This window comes from Echiichthys vipera (assembly GCF_963691815.1).
Source record: "Echiichthys vipera genome assembly, chromosome: 21".
Lineage (NCBI taxonomy): Eukaryota > Metazoa > Chordata > Actinopteri > Perciformes > Trachinidae > Echiichthys > Echiichthys vipera.
Genome location: NC_139846.1, coordinates 12,488,264 through 12,509,882, shown reverse-complemented (window position 1 = coordinate 12,509,882; position 21,619 = coordinate 12,488,264). Strand labels below are relative to the sequence as shown.

Sequence of the window (21,619 nt, the reverse complement as noted above, 5' to 3'; positions counted from 1 at the left end):
TATTAAAGGTCATAAATTCAAGAATGATAACTTTATTTATATAGCACGTTTCAAGTTACAAAGTGCTTTGTAGTAAAAACTTGATAAAAGTCATTAAGATCCAGAACATATATACTATCATTTATAAAGTTATAACAAATACCATTAGTTGAGAATAAGCCACAAGATGAAAGTGTCTTAAGAAGAGATTTAAAGGAAGATGAGAGTGAGATCCTCAGGCAAGGAGTCCCACAGCTGAGGGGACTGGACAGCATAAACCACCTTTGTTGATTTTGAGAACTGTTAGTAGGGCCCTGTCAGAGGATCTCAAGCAGTCATCGAGCTGATAGGGAATTAGCAGATCACATATAAAGGCAGACCATTCAGGGCTTTAAAATCAAGCAGTAAGAATTTAAAGGTCCCACATTATGCTCATTTTCAGGGTCACACTTGTATTTTGGGCTTCTGCTAGAACATGTTTACATGCTTTAATGTTCAAACAACACATTATTTTTCTCATGCTTTGTCTGTCTGAGTATATGTATTCACCCTCTGTGTGAAACGCTCCGTTTTAGCTTTAGCCTGCGTGCGACGGAAGGAGAGCAAAATCCGAATATCTTGTCGAAATGTTTTCTGATGTAGGCGGCCTGTCTTATTTCACAGTCAGTGGGTTGGTAGGCACTCCAGATACCCACATGTATGTGCATGTGTCACTGAAAAAGTGAGCTTTTCGTGACATAGCCCCTTTTAAATGGAGTTAAAGTGATTTATTGGAGAGTCTCACATTCTGACCGTACATGCAGAGGAAACAGGTCAAAGGAGTTAGAAGTTAGGTCACATATTTAGTGTCTGAATCTCTTCTCAGCAGTCCTCCATCCTACAGTGGGTGGGGAGAGTGAGTTGCAAGTGGTGTACATTAGTCACTGATCAAACAAGTGGAGCGCCTAAAGGAAATGGGACAGACACTGCTGCATGTTGGAAAATTACTAAAGGAGGAGGAGGAGGAAGGGTGTCGGGAGTTTGATCCACGTGGAGCAGACAGATGATGCAATTTTTCATTTTTTTTATTTGCATAAACCAAAATTTCATTTCTCCGATGTGAAAACAGTGTTAGTAGAGTTGAGTCAGTGTTGTATTATTTCTAAGGACTGCTGAAATGTATGCATGTCATTTTATAAACAAGTCTGCCAGTGTTCCATCCGAGCTTTAGGAAAAGTTTACCTTTCCCCTTGGTTGTTCAGTCAGTTGAGGTGCTGGCATGTGCACTTTGTTACCACGCTGTAACTGCATTAATTGAACCTCCACACCGTCAAAGTATCCCTTAAAGGATTTTGACTGTCCTCAGGAGACTCTTGAACAACCCTGAGCTCATTTTGTGTCGTTCCACCAGGTGCGAACATCCTGAGAGACTCCTCGGGGAACGTGAAGCTGGGAGACTTTGGAGCCAGCAAACGTATCCAGACCATCTGCATGTCTGGTACAGGAATCAAGTCTGTCACTGGCACCCCCTACTGGATGAGCCCTGAAGTCATCAATGGGGAGGGCTACGGCCGCAAAGCTGATGTATGGTAAGGAATAAGATCAGATGGAACTGTAATGAGGCCCAGAGGGGATATTAGACTGCTGCAACACAGACAAATTTATTACGAACACAAAAATACACAGTAAAAAAGCAATAAAGTTACCTCCATAAATGGTGGTAAAGTAATACATGGAATGGAAACAGGTGTGTTGGTGGCGTGTCTTGTATGTCCGGTGACACTTAAAGCATGTGAAGTTAAAACCAGTTACATAAATATCAGTAACCAAGACATGAATGCTTTCTTAAATCTGGATTACAAAACCGAAATATCAACTCATGGCGATGCATAAATCACCATGAACGCCTGTGAAATATAATGTAATCCAATGTTAAACGCCACATTTTTGAAGCGTATAGTTATGGAACGCCATTAATGAATATTACATCAATAAACAAGTAAATGTGAAATTGTAAAATAAAAGTCCCTGTGAATAAATATCTAAGTATCTATTTTAGACTTAAACCTATGGGTTTATTTATTCAACTATGTTGACTCATTTATGTTTTCGTTTATATATTTATTTACTTTTATTTATTTATTTCAGGATTTATTGTATAGACGTATTTATTTATTAATAAAGGTATTATTGACCGAAATGGCATTCCATATTTACTGAAAATGGATTGTATACAAGTTTTTAACCTCTATGGCTGCTAGTACTACATAAGGTAAAATAATATGACCATGTGATACATGAGACTCTCGTCTGCTCGGTAAGTGTGGTCATTTTCAAAAAGAATGCTCTGTCGTGTAAATAATGCAGGTGCAATTCACAAGACCTTTTTTTGGCGGTATGTACCGTGTGTGAGCCATTGCTTGGTTCAATTCAAGTAAACATTATTACTGGGAAAATAAACTATTTTCAGCTGTCAAAAGCATGCAGCTGTGTCCAACCTCAGTGTGTACAATAGGTATACTATAAACATGAATGCACATACAAATAAAGACCCATTTAACAATTTGACAATCAACCAACTCTGTTGTTTGTCCTCAGGAGTGTTGCCTGCACTGTTGTGGAAATGTTGACCCAGAAACCTCCGTGGGCCGAGTACGAGGCCATGGCTGCCATTTTCAAGATCGCCACCCAACCTACGAAGCCCATGCTTCCAGAGGGCGTGTCCGACGCGGGCAGGGACTTCCTGCGGCAGGTGTTTGTGGAGGAGAAGTGGCGGCCCACTGCAGACGTTCTGCTCAGCCACTCGTTCGTCCAGGGCTGCTTCTGAGGCCGGTGGACCCCCCTCCCCTCCCCTCCCGTGCCTGCAAAGCCTCTGTGGCCCCGGCACCTCCCCTTCTCTCCGGCCGGCCCAGTCCCCAGGCCCACCCCTCCCTCCTCCCCTGTCACCAGGCTCCAGGGCTCAGCCCTCCAACTTCTGCCGTTTATCACCAGTGACTGCCTTGTCAGGACCCCTGCATCTCTTACCAGCTAGCTCAACCCAGATTACTCACTGAGAGGCCAGGTCGACTGCTGTCAGACCTCCAGAGTCCTCCGGGGCGTGTGTTGTTGCCCCAGGAGGGGACTAATGAGAAAGCACTTAGCGGGCTCTCAAACTACGGACTGCTGTCCTTTAACAAGAGCAGGAAAAGTGACACAGGTTAGAGAGCAGTGACGTCTCAAGCTTCCTGGGTCTTCACACTCACACACATTACTGAAAAGTGTCTAGGTCCAGACACAATGTAACCGTGACTGACTGGTGACGTTGAACACATCGGATAGTACTGTAAGTTACTCATCAGCCACTGTCAGCTGTGTGTGAAATCAAGATGGTAAAAATATTTTTATATGACATACAACAACACATACAAAGTCATCGTACCCAATGAGTTTTCTATCGTCACCTGAAAAATGTAAATGTATTTTTGTCAACGCCTTACAATAAGAATTTGTAAGTAAGAATGTCTTTTTTTGAACATCTTTAGAGGGTTGCATTACCTTACTTTCATGGCACCCAGAACCCCATTTGAGAAGGATTGCCAACGTTGCACTTTTGATATCATGCATTGAAACATTTCCAACATGCAGGATAATCAACTGAGGAGATATTTTTCTATCGGAAGCATTTTTAAAATATAATTTCGTATGGAGAATTGTGTAGTGTAAAGCGTAAAAAGAAAAAGAACCAAACTTTTTGCATCGGTGTGCAATGTCAATTTAAGCAATACCAACACTACTGTCGGAGTCTGTGCCATCAGCTTCCCATGCAGTGAGCCTCGAGTCCATCGCAAACAAGTGGCCAAAGAGAAGTTGCGGAAAAGGTTGCACTGCAGTAATACTCACGTTGGATTGTTTTGTCACCTCAGAGCCCTATAGCCTTTTCTATGTTATGGCAGCTTTGTGCACAGTAGACTGCACAGACCAAATCAGATGCATTGACGTCACATAGTGTTAGTGTGAAAAGTTGTGAAATTAGATGGAAGTGAGCGTCTCATTCCCATTTTTGTTGTAACATCAGTATGAATCCAGTCACCCCATGCCTTTGCTTTGCTTTCCATGCTATATGAACGGGTCACTGAATGACCATTTGACAACACACCTCGCTCCGTGTGATGTCATTCGGGGTAATACTACAAGTCGCCAAAAAGGGGTCACGTTAGAAATACGGAAGCTAAAGGAAGTGTTCGTTCAAACGGAGATGAGATGGTGCCGGGGAGGTCGATGATGGAGGTGTAGTGGCTAGCTGTAATACAGTGGCACGTAAGGAATGATCAAATCTTTTTTTTTTTTTACCCTTGTTAGTGCCTTATCTGAATCTGCTTGTCACACAAATGTTCACTGCCAAAGTGGGAAGCTTCTTAATAAGATGAGCAGCTGTTCAGTAGAGAGCACACACAGGATTTGCTGAAGTTCTTTTATACGAAAAAAAAAGGTTATAGTGTAAATACATATTGTTCCGCACTTTTGTATGAAATTTCTTTACATTATATACAAATCTATTTGATTAAAAATAGCTACGTTATACAGTAGACTGTACTGTGATTTAGACAGGGTTGTGTACGGTTGTCTCTGAGCGCTGTAGGCAGTATGAAAAGGCTAGGAGGCTTTCGATTGGGACAGAGTTTGTTTTGTCTTAATGACAGAGCCTTGAAACATGAAATGTATCAAGTCGTCGATCTTTTGTACATTTAACTTAATAAATCCAAGGTCTAAGACTATTCCTTTGTGTGGTTTTATTGTGTTGTTTTTGTGATTACACTGCCCTGTGTTTTATCCACCCTTCTCTTCGCTACATTATCTGATTTATAAGCTTTTATATTGTAATATAAAATCCAGACGAGACATTTAATAAAAAATGTTATGACTCATCCCTAACAAAAGAGGATTCTTGTTACTCTTTTAGTTCCCGATTTTATGGCTACTGCTCACAAGGAGGACAAAGTGAGAGAAAATACCACATAGGCTTCAAAATCATCTTTCACAAAAGACATTTCTTTCCTTTATTTTCAGTTTCAAATGGAAAACTGTAACAAAATAAGTTGATAAATGGATTGGATTTAGTTTAGTAGTGTTATGGTGTCGTACTGGAGTGCATTATATGGAAAGGTATTTCTAATATTTGCCTTTCTAATATATAATGAGGTGGACAATTTCTCACCATCTCTCTTTTTTCATTCACATGCACATGCATTTATATTATAGTTAAATAAAAGGTAGAGGTCATTTGAAGTAAGTCTAGCTTTATGTGGGCTGCTTTTGTGTTGTTTACTTTTATTATTATTGATTATCATACATAATAGTTGATAATATGTTGCCTTTATAATCTTAATCTACAAAATAATTAGAAACTTAAGATGCCAAGTATGTAGTGGAGTGAAAAGTATTTCATTTCTCTCTTAAGTAGAAGTATACAGCAGCACAGTAAGCCTACTTGGGTAAATGTACTAGTTACTTTATGCTACTGTATAACAAATGTGTAAAATAACTTTATTTATATGACACCTTTAAAAACAAAAGTTTAGTTTAAAGGCAAAAGCACAGACAAATCCATTCATATACATCATCAACAAGGCGAGATCAACGATAGGGCGCTTTTAACAGTAAAAACAAAAAGAATTAATGCAAATTAAATTGGCAGATGTTTAGGTAAAAAAGACAGTAACAAAGGCAATACAATAAATAAATTCCATAAATAAACAGACGACATTGTGTTGGTGAAAACTATATTTAACCGCCAGTAGCTTTGAGGCAGCTGTTAAACAACCACCTTACAAAACCTGCTTTTGTAACAGCGTGTCTGGAAACGTGACGGAGCCGCAGCAGAGGCGTCACACCGGGGACGCTGCTCTCTGACACGGACGAAGCTCGTTCACACTTCGGTGTTAAAGAGATATAAGTGAGCTGCTACACTGAAAACGACAAGTATGTCTACCTCGCGTACAATCATATGTTTACTAAGAAACGACTTGCGTCTCCACGACAACGAGGTAAGACTGAATCTGCTACGAGTCCATACTTCTGTGAAAGTCGTCGTTATTCAACTTCACAGCACCTGACTTACAACTAAACACGTATGTCGCACATTTGCGTATGTGTCTACCGTTTATATGCATTGTCACCGTCATTACATTAACATTTTAATGATTAAAAACCCTTTAATGACGAGTATTTAGCCGCTAGCACCAAGCCTCTTTTGTTTCAACGTTAACGTTACTTCCGGTTTGCTTTTCCTACACAATAAAAGCCTCCTCAAAGATGAATGAACGGAAATATCAAACTATTTTGTGTCAGAAATACTTTCACCGACCTGCCACTCATCCCCAGTACCTTTTTAAAACAAAAACTAGGCCTGTAGAGCCACGCTGGAGAACGGGGAAACCAACATGTGACTCCTGGTTGTACATTTCAAAATAAAAGACTGCATTTTCCAATTGGAGAAAAGGAAATGCATTTGGTTACTTTTAGTGTCTCTGAAACATCAAATACGATTTCAGGCCATGTGTATTCAATACTAGCCGGCATGGTTTAGTTGTATACCTTGTATACATTCGCAGTGAACTTATAGCAGCCATTTTTTTGTAGTTCCAAAACAGTTTGCTTATAAAATTAAATGCATTTTTAAATGTTTTCTGTAATTGTACTACACTCAACTTCCTCCAATAAACATACAACACTAAGGACTTTTGATAACACTGCATATAGCGTGTCATCTATGGTCTTTGTCTGTTGTGGATGCACGTTATAACTGTGTGAACTGAAGGAGATCATGCACTGAACATAGATACCACCAACGCTGGTTGCATGGAAAATACCGATTGTATTCTATTCTTTTCATCCCTTTCCTAAGAGATGATGGTACATCCATCCCATACTTTTTACTCTTTACATGCAGATTTTCTACTGGGCTCAAAGAAATGCCGAGTACATTGTCCCGCTGTACTGCTTCGACCCCAGACATTATTTGGGAACTTACAACTACAACCTACCAAAGACTGGACCTTTCCGCCTGCGTTTCTTACTGGACAGTATCAGAGACCTCAGAAACACATTGCTCAGCAAGGGCAGGTAACATAACTGTTGTTCATTCAGTGGTCTTACTTTATATAACCTATATGTGTCCTCCACTGCTTTAATAACATTACTGACTCTCCACACTTCTGCACTTTCTTTGTTATAGCATTAAATAGCCATCATTTATTTGAAAGGTTTTAAAGTCGCCGTAAATGTATTTATCATGTTACTGCTGGAGAAACACTCAGTACAGACCTTGTCCTCTGCTTTCTTTAATTGATACAGATGTGACAGCTCCAGGATACACCTGGATTTATAGAGGGCTATGTTTATGTTAACATGCTGCACACACTGTTCCCATCATTTTTTTTTCAGGTCAGCGAAGGGAAGTTACTAGCTCTCTACTCAGGATGCAGCTTGCCTGGCATAGTGTTAACTGGAACTTATTTTGTGTGTGTGTGTGTGTTTGTTTTTATGTGTGTATGTGACAGCAACCTCGTGGTGAGACGGGGTAAGCCAGAGGAGGTAGTTGCAGACCTCATCAAGCAACTGGGTTCCGTCAGCACTGTAGCTTTCCATGAAGAGGTAGTTTTAAACAGTCTTCCTCTTATTGTAAATAAGCTGTATCACTGTATGGTGATTAAAGTGACAGCTTTTCCTTCATGCGTTCACGCTTCAGGTAACTTCGGAAGAACTGAACGTCGAGAAGCGAGTGAAGGATGTCTGTGCACGGATGAAGGTCCAAGTTCACACCTGCTGGGGGTCTACACTGTACCACAGAGATGATCTTCCATTTCACCACATATCCAGGTGAGAGAGATGAAGGCTTGCCTGGGACGAAGCTTCCAAATGTTTGCTTTATGTCCTGTTTTTGATTGTGGAAATTTAACGAGAGATGCAGATTAAGAAATTCTTAGAATACCTTGTAACATTTCTTCCTGGTCTGTCAGACTGCCCGATGTGTACACCCAGTTCAGGAAGGCAGCAGAGACCCAGAGCAGGGTGAGGCCTCTGTTCCCAACCCCCGAGCAGCTTAAGCCTCTCCCCAAAGGGCTGGAGGAAGGGGCTATTCCTACAGCTGAGGACCTGGAACAGACAGGTGAACAATCCTTCTGTCTTATATCCGCTCAATCCAAATGGGTTCATTCATACAACATATTTTGCGCGTTCCCCGTTTGTCTTTGTTTTCTGTGAGTTTGTTAAATGCCCCTCAGTATCACCAAGACAAATTCCTGTACATTTATTTCATGTGCTCATTAAATGGACTTTTCCTTAAATGTCTGTTCCTGCTTATTGCCAGCAGCATGTAACAAACTGCTCATTTTATGCATCACCCCTGTTAAGTAAATCCACACGGCTGCTACTCTCAGAATGCAATAGGCAGACTGCTGAGCACAGATTTCTGCCAGCAGCAGCAGCAGAATGGCTCGATTTCCATGTATATGATGAAGCTTCAACGATTCTGTGCGTCTTAATGTACATCGGGGAGTGTTTAATATGTATGAAATCAACTGGATGCTGAGGTGCTTCTCTTGTTTTATTCTCCTAGAGCCTGAGGCTGATCCGCGCTCAGCTTTCCCCTGCAGTGGCGGTGAAAGTCAGGCTCTTGCCAGGCTCAAACACTATTTTTGGGAGACTGTGAGTGCAACTTCCACCTTCATAAGCTGATATATTATCTACTATGTACTGCAGGTGCAATACAAATACTACATCTGTTTTGTAGGATGCAGTTGCAACTTATAAGGAGACTCGTAATGGCTTGATCGGGGTGGATTACTCTACTAAATTTGCACCTTGGTGAGTGTTATTATATAATTTCCTCTACTGCTGAATGCTTACCCCAGTTTAATGTTCCGTTTATATGAATGTATCTCTAACTGTGTTCCTGTGGCATGCTGCAGGCTGGCCATGGGTTGCATTTCACCCAGGTATATTTATCATCAGATCCAGCAGTATGAGAAGGAGCGAACAGCCAATCAGAGCACATACTGGTGAGTCTTAAGTTAGGAAGGATTGGAATACAATTAAATAGAAATAAAAATCTATTCTCTCATAGGCCAATATTAAGCTACAAATGATACAAATATGTCTTTACTGCTGTCTTTTAGGGTCATTTTTGAACTTTTGTGGAGGGATTACTTCAAGTTTATAGGCGTCAAGTATGGCAACAGGCTGTTTCAGATCAAGGGTAAAAGGAGCTCAAGTTTTCAACACATTTTTTTGCCCCATATTATAAATGAATGTGAAGCTCATGCTAAATTTTATCTCAGGACTTCAAGACAAATCTGTTCCATGGAAAAAGGACATGAGACTTTTCAATGCGTGGAAAGGTTTGCATCACTCCGGATTGTTCACGAAATATATATTTTAATTTAAAATCAGCTAGCATCTTTAAACGGACACAGTGAAAGTGTATCGTGTATCATTTTGTAATTACAGAGGGACGAACGGGAGTGCCCTTCGTGGATGCCAACATGAGAGAGTTGGCAATGACGGGCTTCATGTCCAACAGGGGGCGGCAAAATGTTGCTAGCTTCCTCACAAAAGACTTGGGCCTGGACTGGAGGATGGGAGCTGAGTTGTTTGAATACCTTCTGGTAAGTAGGTTTTAAGTCAGTTTAAACTTTTGAAAAGGGAAATTGTATTTTTAAGGAATAACTGATTATGTTATACATGGATTTCCTTGTTTGGATGTTGTGGAATAACTTTAACTTTAAGTACTTAGCGCAGCACTTGAGTCTTTTTATTTGTATGCATAGACGGTAATGTTTACAAGTGCCTTGGCCTCATCCTTTTGAAATTTCCCTCCAAAGATTGACCATGATGTCTGCAGCAACTACGGCAACTGGCTATACAGCGCTGGCATAGGAAATGACCCCAGAGAGAACAGGAAGTTCAACATGATCAAGCAAGGCCTCGACTACGACAACAATGTATGTTTTCGAAGACTAATGCATTGTTAGTTTAATTTCCCTTTTGATCCTCTTTGTTTGGAGCGTGCCATCGTTTGATGTCACATGATGATGATGATGATGATGATGATGAAACCCGGGAAATGTGAAGAAAGCTGGGATTTGGACATCTCAGTCACTTACTGATTTATGTTTTGGTTACCCATGCGTCTGCTCTAGGGTGACTACGTGCGTCAGTGGGTGCCTGAGCTGCAGGGGATCAGGGGAGCCGACGTGCACACGCCCTGGGCCCTCAGCACTGCTTCTCTGTCACATGCTCACGTGTCCCTTGGTGAGACCTACCCCACCCCCATCGTCATGGCGCCTGAATGGAGCAGACACGTTAACAAGAAACCGGTGGGTGTTTGAGAAAGGGGAAGTGGGTAGTGCGGTTGGATGCTGCTTTTTATCCTTTCAGATTTATCTTGTGACCCTTTGGAGAGATCTCTTAAATTATACTCCCATTACTGAAGCATCAGTATTGACAAACTAAGAATGTCATGCACTGTAATATCAATTTTCTGCATCACAGTAGTTTGCAAGTAATGCTTAATTTACTTCTACATTTACCACGACTTTGAATGCAGGGCTTTACTTGTAATGGAGTATTTCTTACGGTGAGGTATTGGTACGTTTCCTTAAGTAAAGGATCTGAATATTTTTTCCACCACTGTCAAACTATTTGAACTTGAAAGAGGAAATGTTGCCATCGCAGTAAAGGTTTTATTCCTTTTTATTTCCAGAGTGGTGCAGGGCCTTCAGCGAGAGGAAAGAAAGGCCCATCTCACACTCCCAAACAACATCGGGACAGGGGCGTAGATTTCTATTTCTCCAGAAGCAAAAACCTATGATCTGCATCAAAGCAAACGCTTAACATGTGAATGGAGTGTATGTCAATGATGCAAACTTGGACTGTTGCTGTAAAAATCAGCGGGGGGCCTTTTCATGTCGGTTTGAGGGAAGTTATTTGATGAGGATTTGAGGAAACGCCGTGTTCCCACTCTTGCTTGACTACCTGAAATCCTCTGATCGACAAACAAGTTCTCGAGAAAAATAGCCCTCATGAAGCGCCTTTTATGGACTTGTTTCCTGTTAGACTGCAGCAACAGTAGAAGCCACACTGTGGTTTTTAGATTTGATGCAGTGGATGGGCTTTCTGCTGATGTGTTTGGGCAGATTGTTTTTCTTGTCTGTTAGGATACACAGGTTTTTTTTTAATTATTATTCATTTTCAGAGGTTGCCTATTTGTGGCAGCTTTCGGTTGTGTGATTTTCTTAAATTATACTAGTTCATTTTTTTTTTACTCTTTCAGCATTGGACTGAATCATGGTTTCAGTTTTATATGACACATTATGAAAGGAAGGTGGTAGAGCTCAGCTTTTTTGCTTAAGTTAGACAAGAAAGGGGAACAGAAACCCCTCAACAGACCTTCTCTCTTTTCCCACCACTTTGATGCTGGGAGACACTTCACTCATCAATAAATACATTTAAAAAAAATCTGTTGGCAGGCTTTTTATTGTTACTTATTTATTATTTGTCTCGTCTCTTCACTGGTGTCTGAACTCTTATGTTTCTCTAACGGTGTCTGAAGGTAAACATTAAATCTCCTCCCCCTTGTGACGCAGTCCACAGCATTTTTGCGCCACTTCCTGGTTCTGTCATCAGGTGGACTGCGGGAAACAACGTCTCTTATCGCGCTGTCTTTCCTCACAGCTTACCTGCTCGTAACTAAAGCCTGCCGTCTCCGGAAAACCTCCCACCACCATGGCTTGTGTGGACTCCGAAGTGGACTTGTGGACTATTCCTCTCATTGCGCTGAATATGAAAGTGAGGAAAAAGTTGGGACTGTACTTGAACCCCAGACACACAGTGGCCGCGGACTGGACGACTGTCGCGGAGGCCATGGGCTTCACTTACCTGGAGATAAAGAACTATGAAGCGTCCGCAAACCCCACCAGGACGGTCCTGGAGGACTGGCAAGCCCGCTCCAAGGAAGCGACGGTGGGGAAGCTGCTGTCGATCCTGTCGGAGCCGGAGGTGGAGAGAAAGGATATTGTGGAGGATCTCCAACCTTTGATAGGTGCGGTGGTGTCTTTTTGAAGTTGTTATAAAATGTTTTTTGATACAAGTAGGCCCTACATAATATGTATAGCTCATAACTTAAGCCTGTTTTTACCGCCCGTCCTGTGCCTCAGTTACTGCAGACATGATTCACATGTCTAAAGTCCAATATTGCATTTACTCCATTGGTTCACAATGGAGGCTACTGCACTGAATGGGCTGTGTTCAGAGGCGATTCTAGAGTCTGTTGGGGCCCCGGGCATAAATTCACAGAGGGCCCCCTCGAACCAGTGTTCTTTACCATTATGGGCGCACTCACACTGTCCACCCGTACCGTGCCCCGGGCTTTAGGGTACTTGTCCCCCCCCCCCCCCCCCCCCCACGGACCAGGCCCGTTCTCACACTACCTGGGCCTCGGCGCGAATGCTTCTTGCCTGTCCATACGTCATCACGCCGTAACACGTCACACGCATTGATTGACGTCATCGCGATGCGTCGCTTTGTTTACAAATCTTTCCATAGACCTCAGAGTTTTTGTGCGTCTTGTCCAACTGTTTTTGAATATTTTCATCCGAACAAATCTGCAGTAAACACTCCACCTCCGCATCACACCAACGTGACCCTTCTTTTTTCTATGTCCGAGCAGGCGCACATAAAATGACAGAACCGCCGTAGGCCTTGTGCTCTTGCTCGTACACGTGCGCGCGCTCGTGCTCGTACATGTGCAAATGTGCTGTACAAAAGCCCACCTCTCCCAAACGGCCCGTGGCTGGCAAGCGCACCGCTCCTAGGCGCGATACGGTTGCACTCAAACTGGTCAAACGAACTAGACTTTACCCGTAAAACGTCCAGGGGCACGGTACATATGGACAGTGTGAGTGTGCCCTATGTTAGAAACTAATATGACACCAACAAAAAAAATTGAAAGTTAAACATTTTTTCAGTTTTAGTTAGTATATATTCAAAATATGGATATAAACAGGAATAAAATATATTTAATCCAAATCATTAACATGAAGAACAATAAAAAACAGGGAAAATAGAACAATAAAACCAGAACAATGAAAACTATGGTGTAGTCAGGTGGGGCCCCTGAGAGAGGTCTGGTGCCTGCCTTGCCTGCTGGCAAGAGGCGCCTCTGGCTTCGCAATATGAAAAAAAAGAAATATCACAATATTTTTGACCAAATACGTCGATGTTGATGTTGTGATGATATAACTGTTGGCGTTTTTTGCAACATATTTGCACAATGAGAGTATTGAAAAATTGTTGTCGCAATGTTATGTGGATATAATGGCTAAGTGGGTAAAGACAGTCTAGTAAGATCAAAAAGTGACATCACTTTACTGTAATGAAGCCTTTAAAACCAATAAAACCTAAAACCATGAAAATCTAAGACAACAGGCTCATATCAAAATATCGATACAATATTGCCCAGAACTAAACTCACCGGCCACTTTATTAGGTGCACCTGGTGCTTAATAAAGTGTCAGTGTGGTCCTCTGCTGCTGTTCCCTCTCTGCTAGAAAGTAGGTGGTGTTGTGTGTTCACAGATGCTCTCCTGCATTCCTCTGTTGTAACTCTGGCCATTCTCCTCTGAACTCTGGCTAAAACAAGGCATCTGCGCTCACAGAACTGCCGCTCACTGGATCTTTACTCTTTTTGGGTCCATTCTCTGTTAACCCTAGAGATGGTTGTGTGTGAAAATCCCAGTAGATCAGCAGTGTCTGAAATACTCAGAGCAGCCCGTCTGGCACCAACAACCACGCCACGTTCAAAGTCACTTAAATCACCTTTCTTTGAACTGCAGCAGATCGTCTTAACCAAGTCTACACGCCTAAATGCATTGAGTTGCTGCCATGTGATTGGCTGATTAGAGTAATTCCACTGTTATAAGTGCTACTGCTGTCATTAGTAGCCTACTGCTGCTATTATCTTTTAGCATAATCTTGACTAAAACAACCAGATTTCATGCAAGTACACTTCCTCAATAACATGCACATAGCACACTGCTTACTTCAGGGGTATCGAGACCACGCCCCCTACATGCATTGTTCACTCCAGGCCACATTTTTGAGCCTGTGGACTAAGCTTCATGAAATGTTTCTGAAAGTTTCCCCCCCTTTGCAACCCTAGTTATTAGTAACATATTAACTCAAATGTTTTGCTCAAAATAAACTCCAGCACTTCTCTATTACTTTTCCAGTATTCAATAGCAGTGGTTCTCACACTTTGTTCATGACGTACCACCTCCGAAAATATCCGGCTCTCTCAAGTACCACCACTAAGACCAATGTTAAAATACAGCAGCAGAACCAGTGTTCTTCAGTGATGAGAATTACACCTCTTTGATAAGAACCGGATCTCATGGCTCCGTTCCTTTCCGGGAGCCGTTCAAAAGACTTACAGCATGCAAACATATGTATTTGTGTGTGTGTTTATGTGTTGTTTGCACGTGTACATATTCTTTGTATCAGATGAGGATGTCAGGAAGTATTGCGAGAATCTGAAGAAGGCTGCTGAGCCCCCACTTCAGGTCCCTGAAGTCGACAGCTGTTTCCCTCGCACCCTAGAGAGGATGGGCATCACCCTGGAGGATGACCCCGAAGGTCAGCATTTGTACAAGCTTTATTTCTGTTTTATATCAATAAACAAATCCAAACAAAAACATCAATTATGCCAATTCAGAAACACACAGTAGGTCGTTCAGCACATTGCATAATCATTGCTTCTCTAAACAAGTTGTATGACAGTGTTCACACTCGTGCTCCTTTTAGGTTACGTTGTTGTAATATTGTACTTTTACGTGCACTACATTTATCTGAGAGCTGTAGTTACTAGGGCAGATTAATGTTTCACAAACAAAATATATGATCAAAATGTCCGACAGTATATAAAGTAGTTCAAATGCAGCCGTAAAATGTCATGATTAATGACTTTGTGTGGGGCCCTTGTGACCTTTCTGAAGAGATAGGCATCAGTAAACTCTTTTAAATCTCTTCTGAAACCCCATTTTATAGTCGACCTACTTTTATGTGATGTCGTCTGTCTCCCTTTTTATTGCTTTTATTTATATTTCACCCACTGATATTTATCGGTCATGTTTGTCATTTTTCGTCTTCATGGCTTTTATTTGTCTTCTCTCTACCGTGGTTCCATTTTTAATCTTAATGTTTGTATTTTATTTTAAATGTGTCGCATAAATCAAGTTATTATTATTATTATTATTATTATTATTATTATTATTATTATCTCATCTCATCTTCATCCGCTTATCCGGGGTCGGGTCGCGGGGGCAGCAGCTTTAGCAGGGGACCCCAAACTTCCCTTTCCATTATTATTATTATTATTATTAGAGGGTAAGTGCACAGCTGTTGGCCGTTCAACCCCAAGGGAACAGATTGTAAGCATGCATGTTAGTTGAAACGAGTGAAAAATAGAAATCTCCAATAATTCAAATTACTTTCTGAGGTCACCAACAATTAATAGCTTTTTCCTTTCCTTATCAGTTTCCGTGTCATGTTGTCCGGATGTGCTAAACCCATATCACTCATCAATTAAACCACTTTACCACCTATGGTCATGTGGTGGCAAAACTATTATATATATGTGACTTTGTAATACGTTTATAATAGCTTTTGTATTTGCTCAAGGCAGACTTGAGATAGTGATAGCATCACTATTTTATTGCACAGGCAAAGCTCCTTTCTAGTCTGACAGGATATCTGAAGCTTTAACCCAGTACCATGTCCGGCACAGTCCTGTGGTTTCCTGATCATGCTCATGTTTTACTTCTGTGAAACACATATAGTATTTTATATGTATTTAATTTATGAGAACACCATTTTTACCCAAGTTTATTGTGTGTACATTTCACCCTGGGTTGCAAGCTGTTTCGCATTACTGGCTTAATAGGAATAGATAAAAGTTGTGTTTTTGAATTAAATCTAACTGAATAATTGAATCCAGGTGCTCCTGAGCTGTTCGATGCCTTCATCTGCTACTGCAAGAGTGACTTCAAGTTTGTCTATGAGATGATCCGCGAGCTGGAACAGACAGAGTACAAGCTGAAGCTGTGCGTGTTCGACAGAGACGTCCTCCCAGGCTCCTGTGTGTGGACCATCACTAGTGAACTCATTGAGAAGAGGTGCAGTATTGACACGTTGTTACCATGTGCAGGTCTGTTCTGTTGGTGTAGATGGTACTAACAAACAGGACCGCTGCAGTACAGTCACTTTCTCTCCATCCTGTGTTTTTTATTAGGTATTGTTTGCTTTAAATGCGACTTTGTATGCGGACGCAGCACAGACTCCTCCGTGCATCAAAAACGTATTGAAAGGGATAGTTCCGATTATGTCTGTATGTATTCTCCTATCTCTGTAGAGAACACGTTAACAAATTAATTTTACAGATACAAAAGACATGAAAGTTTCAGTCGTGGCAGAGAGCTAAACTTTCCTTATTGCAGTTTTATTTTAAATTTAGATCTAAAAAAAGACACCCGTGAGCAAGGAATTAAAAGTTTTCGGTCTTAAAATCTTCTCATTTCTATATTCACTGTCATATTTGACCATCTGTGCAGGTGTAAGAGGATGGTGGTGGTGATTTCAGATGAATACCTTAACAGCGATGCCTGTGACTTTCAGACCAAGTTTGCGCTCAGCCTCTGTCCTGGTATGTTACACTTTTGTTAAACAGCTTCCTTTTTTCTGACTTATTCCCGCACGCGTGTTACTTTACCTTTTTATTCTTTCTGCTGTTTCAGGAGCTCGAAATAAACGTCTTATTCCAGTGGTGTACAAGCCAATGTCGAAGCCATTCCCCAGCATCTTACGCTTCCTCACCATATGTGACTACAACCGGCCTTGCACAAAGGCCTGGTTCTGGGTACGGCTGGCCAAAGCTCTCTCACTGCCATAATCACGGACCAGGCAGCTAAGCATGTTTAAAGGTGCCTTTTTATTCCACCAAAGCACATCACAAGCTAAAGATTGTGCTGTTGCTTTTGATGCACATCCTGCTGGCTTCTGAATGCACTTATGGTATACGGTATATATTATATACTGCTACTAATTGTGTTTCCTACGAAGATGACAAAGTGACTTCTATGTCTTATCATTATGAAACTTAAGCTGCAAAAGGATAGCAAATATCAGCAAAGTTCTCCCTGCACACACCCATTATTATGTTTTCAGAATAACATATATATATATATATAAGTTGTGTCTGTTTTTTATTTATGTGAGGGCTATTGGTGAAGAGGATGTGCTCGTATTTGAGGCATCATGTACAAAATGCTCTGCCTGTGTGTTTTTTTCTCTGCGAACGCCACTTCCTCCTATGAGTCAACGGCTAGATGAGATTGGAGTTAAAGAGGAAGAGATATGTGATTCTTCCACTTGTTAAATGTTACTGACTGCTGACAGCTGCCTCTCTCTCTCACTTTCTCTATCTGTCATCAGAGCGTCTTTACATTTGATTTTGTACTTTTGATATGGTCTTTTTTAAGAAGAGTTTAATAAAAAATGAATGCATTCTACCTTGATATAAATGGTCTGGATATTATTTCCTCACAATAAATGGAACATATTTTTAAAGGGCAGTTTCCTTGTATTATTTAAAAAATAAATAAATATATATATATATATATATATAGTATGTACTGTATATATATATATATATATATAGTATGTACTGTATATATATGTATATATGTGTATATATATGTGTGTATATGTGTATATATATGTATATATATGTATATGTATATATATGTGTGTATATGTATATATATATATGTATATGTGTATATATATGTATGTATATATATATATTTATATATATATATATATATATGTGTTTGTGTGTGTGTGTGTGTGTGTGTAGTAATGAAAGCACAGTAATGTTCCAATGTTGTCCAGCATGTGTCACAATTGTGCAAGTCCTGCATGTTGTAAAATTAACCAACAGGTGTCGCTAATTGAATACTGCAAAGAATAATGGTTCAGTTCTTTTTTTTCAGTTGACAGAGATATCCAATCACAGAGCAGCGAATGTGGTGATGTCCAATCACAGAGCAGCGAATGTGGTGATGTCCAATCACAGAGCAGCGAATGTGGTGATGTCCAATCACAGAACACAATTTCCCTGTAGCAACGCGAGAGACATAATGTGTATTCCCTGAGTTAAGCCTGTTAGGTAGCACGTCCCAGCCCATTTCATATTTAAACGTGCTCCATCAATGAATTCAGTATGGGTAAGAAACGGATAATAGTGCAATGTGCTATTCCGATCAAAAAAAAAAATAAAAGTGCCTTGTTTGCTGTATGAAGAGAGCAAATGCCTGCAAGTCTTAACTCTGGACGAAATGAAAAGCAAAGTTACCAGCCGCCATTGAATGTGTGGCGGAATGACAAGGGTTGATTCGTATGAAGCGTAGAGTTTTAAAGCATATTTTAGGTAATATTTAAACAATATGAGATTTAGCGCTTTTTTACCTAGACATTTAAATGCAAAGCTATAATTATCTATTTTAACATACAGTAAACGGTTGTGTGTATCTTAACATTTTAAATCGTAGCTGCATGTTTTGCACGGTCTATTCAGTTATAGTTTAGCCTAATTAACCGCCAACAAGTTAAACAGTGGGATTCCGGTGCACAGTCAAGGCTAATGGAAAGAGGCTGGGACACTACAAAGCTGTAGAGTTTAACACATGCGCAAAGGAATCACTCAATCTGACTTTCAAATAGATGACGGATATTTATTTATTTTAAACACAATATATTCCGACCCAAGGCCAACTGTGGAGCTGAAGAATAAAAAACAAATTCTCGTTCTACGTCAATTGCAGACGAGGTGTTACTGCGCATGTGTCGGCCATACCGCAAAGCTCAGACTTTTTTTGTGTGTCCCAGCCTCCTTCCATTAGGCTTGTGCACAGTGAGGTCTTCTTGTCCCACACTCAATATGTCCGCCGGGAAGGTCCACATTTGCTCAGCAGGAATGCGGTAGGCGGGGCCGCTACGCTCGTGTCAAACTTTGGGAATGACAGGAGTGCTGCAGGATACGCAAGAAGGGGAAGTGTCGCCCTTGTTGGTCCTGTTTGGATTACTTTGACTTCTTTTCACGCAGTCTTTGGATTCACGACCTTTGTACAGATAGCACGGCCTCCAGCAGCAGACTCCTCAGCCATGTCGGAGGACCTGAGCTCCCAAACCTGGTCCATCAACAAAGATGACTATGAGCTACACGAGGTGATTGGTATGTGATCCTTAGCTTGCTAGCTTAACATATAACCGACAGAATTTCTGCCGTTAGCTTCTTTTAAAAAGGTGGAGTGACCACAGCTAACGTGATATCTCTCCCAAGTGTAAAGCGAGCAGGAGGCATCTTCTTTCTCTGGAGCTAGCTTAAGAAGTCCATCACGTTTCGGCAACTTGACGATCGTAGCCGGGCGGTGTTGTCACTTTCCAGTGAGAGCGGTTGGCCCCGTCCACCGGGGCTACGCCGAGGTCCTAAACGAACGTTACAACGTTTCTGACCAGTCAGGCACTGACTATTTGCTGGAAAAGCACCGTTTTTATTGAACAGTGGGTTAAATATGTATACACATATTTAGACTATTTTCTCGTTTCTACTCTGCATAGAGGACATTGTATCTATGCAATTACAATAATTACACTATGTCTCATTTAAATGAGTCAGTGTTGGTGTATTAAACTGAACATGCAGAGTATGTTTCAAAGTGACATACTGTAAATAAGATATTGTCAAAGTTCTCTTTTGATCTGGCGGATAGATTGCATTGCAAATGCTAAAGCAAAGTGTCAGCCACATATTCAGAGACCATGAATAACTTGTAGTGTGTGTGTGTGTGTCCACACGCCCATCCCCAATTAAAATATACTGGATATTCAAGCACGAAATGTCTTTCCAAAACACTGGTGTTGCCAATGCAGAGTCCAGAGATTATACTCCGTGGCCCTTCCAGGAGAAGGGTATTGTTTTGGGCAATTTACTGCCTGAATTAATCTAGGTATGCAGAGCTCTTTGGAGAGGATTAATCCGTACTAAAGGGCTCCTAACCGCATCCCCTAAATAACACTTTCTTTAAACCAGTCTGCATTGAACCTACAATCATGTTAATTGTTGCGAGCCCAATGCTAGTCTCGAATGTTTTCTTTTTATAGCACAATAATTGTTTTGTATGTGTGGCCACATTTCTTCTAGGGTGACAGGAGACACATTACACCATAGCTGTGCAGTGTCAAGCCATGGCGAGTCCTGAGGATGGTTTACAGGTTGGCTGGCCTGAGGAATGACAGCTTTTACTTTCTGAGATTCTGAAATGTACCGCCCCACAGATACCAAACCAAGTCCTACCTTTACTTTGGCAGTCTTTGTTTAGGAGAAAAAGAAGGGGTGTGTAACGTATAAGCAAAGTATTGTCCTCTCAAAGCAGCGAGTTTGTGCCTCTGGTTTACTTTACCTAAGTGGTGTGTGCTTCCTCTACAGGGAACCGGTGTGTTTATAGAGGCTCCATTCTGCTCCCTTTTAATTAACCTCTTTGTGTATGTGTGTTTTTTTTTTTTAAAGACTTGGGTTTAACTTTAACTCATGTGTACATTCTCAGTTTCTTGGGAAATTTGATCTGGGGGACTCCACAAGATAACACCCTTGCTATTAAGCATTCGCACAGATAGAGCCTCTCTTGTGTAGAAACCAGTTCTGTGGCATTTTCATACGCGGTGTGTGACTCAAATTGTCAGCATACTGTAGATTTGAAATGGGGTAAAGCTATTTAAAAGGTTGGACCGCAGCATGCTTATGGAAAGGAATCACGATGTTCAATTTAGCTTTTGGAAGCTAAACGCTCGTTTTTATAAATGACCTAAAGCCGATTACCAGTTGCGCTCTTAAATCTGGAGGAGTTGGTCTTGTATGTGGTCTAAATTAGCAGAGCCCTCTGTGTGAGGCTGTGTTCCCAGTCTCCTCATGAACACAAGTTAAACACCAAAACTCCTCCTGTTCGGCATCTGCTTCTGTTCATGTTAAACCTTGCAAACAGTCTTTCTTTCTCTTTCTCTCTCTCTGTTCCCTCTCAGACAATCTTTACTTGATTACCAGCAGATTGTCAACACAATTTTAAAAGTTGCGCTTTACGTCGAAGTTGCTGCAGTTTTCTCTTTCAGGCGTCCTCCCCGATCAGTGATGATCAGTTAGGAAAAAAGTCAAAATTCCTCTTATTTACTTATATATTTGGTTCCCGATGGGGAAATATTTAAAGGCTTTTACTATAATGAACACACTGAAGAGCTCTTGCTGCTCTAGTCATGTAGGCGGGAGATCACACTAAATCAGAGTCTCCTCACTTTTTCTTAGGATACCATCTTTACGTTTGCTGTCAGAATCTCCCTAAACATATATCGCCCATAGAGAATTAACTGCTATGTAAAGAAGCTTCAATAGGAGGAGTCTTTTGTAACTTAAGTGCCTAAGAAATAGCTTGAGCTTTAAAGTGAGTCGTGTGGGTTCATATTTGGATGACATATTCTCAAGGTTGCACAACAGTCAGGGGTGGGCTGTGGTGGTGTTGTGG

General features: G+C 41.1%; 4 protein-coding genes across 6 annotated transcripts in view; all 4 read left to right on the top strand.

The window, feature by feature from the left end:
* The window catches only part of map3k22 (mitogen-activated protein kinase kinase kinase 22), a 41,886-nt gene extending 37,174 nt beyond the window's left edge, over positions 1 to 4,712 (top strand). Inside the window, exons 17-18 of the mRNA XM_083936539.1 lie at positions 1,370 to 1,547; positions 2,557 to 4,712. Coding sequence (XP_083792665.1) covers positions 1,370 to 1,547; positions 2,557 to 2,785 — 407 coding nt within the window. The 3' untranslated portion in view covers positions 2,786 to 4,712. The remainder of the gene's footprint in view (positions 1 to 1,369; positions 1,548 to 2,556) is intronic.
* A 1,165-nt stretch (positions 4,713 to 5,877) lies between these two features.
* Positions 5,878 to 11,281, top strand: cry-dash (cryptochrome DASH). The gene is made up of 14 exons (XM_083935712.1): positions 5,878 to 5,981; positions 6,887 to 7,059; positions 7,497 to 7,590; positions 7,685 to 7,815; positions 7,956 to 8,104; positions 8,555 to 8,643; positions 8,729 to 8,802; positions 8,907 to 8,996; positions 9,114 to 9,193; positions 9,276 to 9,335; positions 9,445 to 9,602; positions 9,819 to 9,938; positions 10,137 to 10,313; positions 10,700 to 11,281. The coding sequence occupies exons 1-14, from the start codon at positions 5,919 to 5,921 to the stop codon at positions 10,805 to 10,807; spliced, it is 1,566 nt and encodes a 521-aa protein (XP_083791838.1). The 5' UTR covers positions 5,878 to 5,918; the 3' UTR covers positions 10,808 to 11,281.
* A 346-nt stretch (positions 11,282 to 11,627) lies between these two features.
* Positions 11,628 to 17,541, top strand: myd88 (MYD88 innate immune signal transduction adaptor). The gene is made up of 5 exons (XM_083936138.1): positions 11,628 to 12,037; positions 14,496 to 14,627; positions 15,988 to 16,165; positions 16,601 to 16,692; positions 16,784 to 17,541. The coding sequence occupies exons 1-5, from the start codon at positions 11,722 to 11,724 to the stop codon at positions 16,936 to 16,938; spliced, it is 873 nt and encodes a 290-aa protein (XP_083792264.1). The 5' UTR covers positions 11,628 to 11,721; the 3' UTR covers positions 16,939 to 17,541.
* Positions 17,542 to 19,075: 1,534 nt separating this feature from the next.
* oxsr1b (oxidative stress responsive kinase 1b) overlaps positions 19,076 to 21,619 on the top strand; it is a 39,754-nt gene continuing 37,210 nt past the window's right edge. For 2 of the 3 annotated variants that reach the window (XM_083936190.1, XM_083936189.1), the window contains exon 1: positions 19,076 to 19,281. In XM_083936190.1, coding sequence (XP_083792316.1) covers positions 19,212 to 19,281 — 70 coding nt within the window. In that variant the 5' untranslated portion in view covers positions 19,076 to 19,211. The remainder of the gene's footprint in view (positions 19,282 to 21,619) is intronic. The other variant, XM_083936191.1, reaches the window with a different exon arrangement.

Coding starts and splice junctions, on each gene's coding strand:
- cry-dash (XM_083935712.1), top strand. CDS start 5,919: ATGTCTACCTCGCGTACAATCATATGTTTACTAAGAAACGACTTGCGT. Junction 7,591..7,684: donor CTGTAGCTTTCCATGAAGAG/GTAGTTTTAAAC, acceptor TTCACGCTTCAG/GTAACTTCGGAAGAACTGAA. Junction 9,194..9,275: donor CAGGCTGTTTCAGATCAAGG/GTAAAAGGAGCT, acceptor ATTTTATCTCAG/GACTTCAAGACAAATCTGTT.
- myd88 (XM_083936138.1), top strand. CDS start 11,722: ATGGCTTGTGTGGACTCCGAAGTGGACTTGTGGACTATTCCTCTCATT. Junction 14,628..15,987: donor CCTGGAGGATGACCCCGAAG/GTCAGCATTTGT, acceptor AATTGAATCCAG/GTGCTCCTGAGCTGTTCGAT. Junction 16,166..16,600: donor AGTGAACTCATTGAGAAGAG/GTGCAGTATTGA, acceptor CCATCTGTGCAG/GTGTAAGAGGATGGTGGTGG.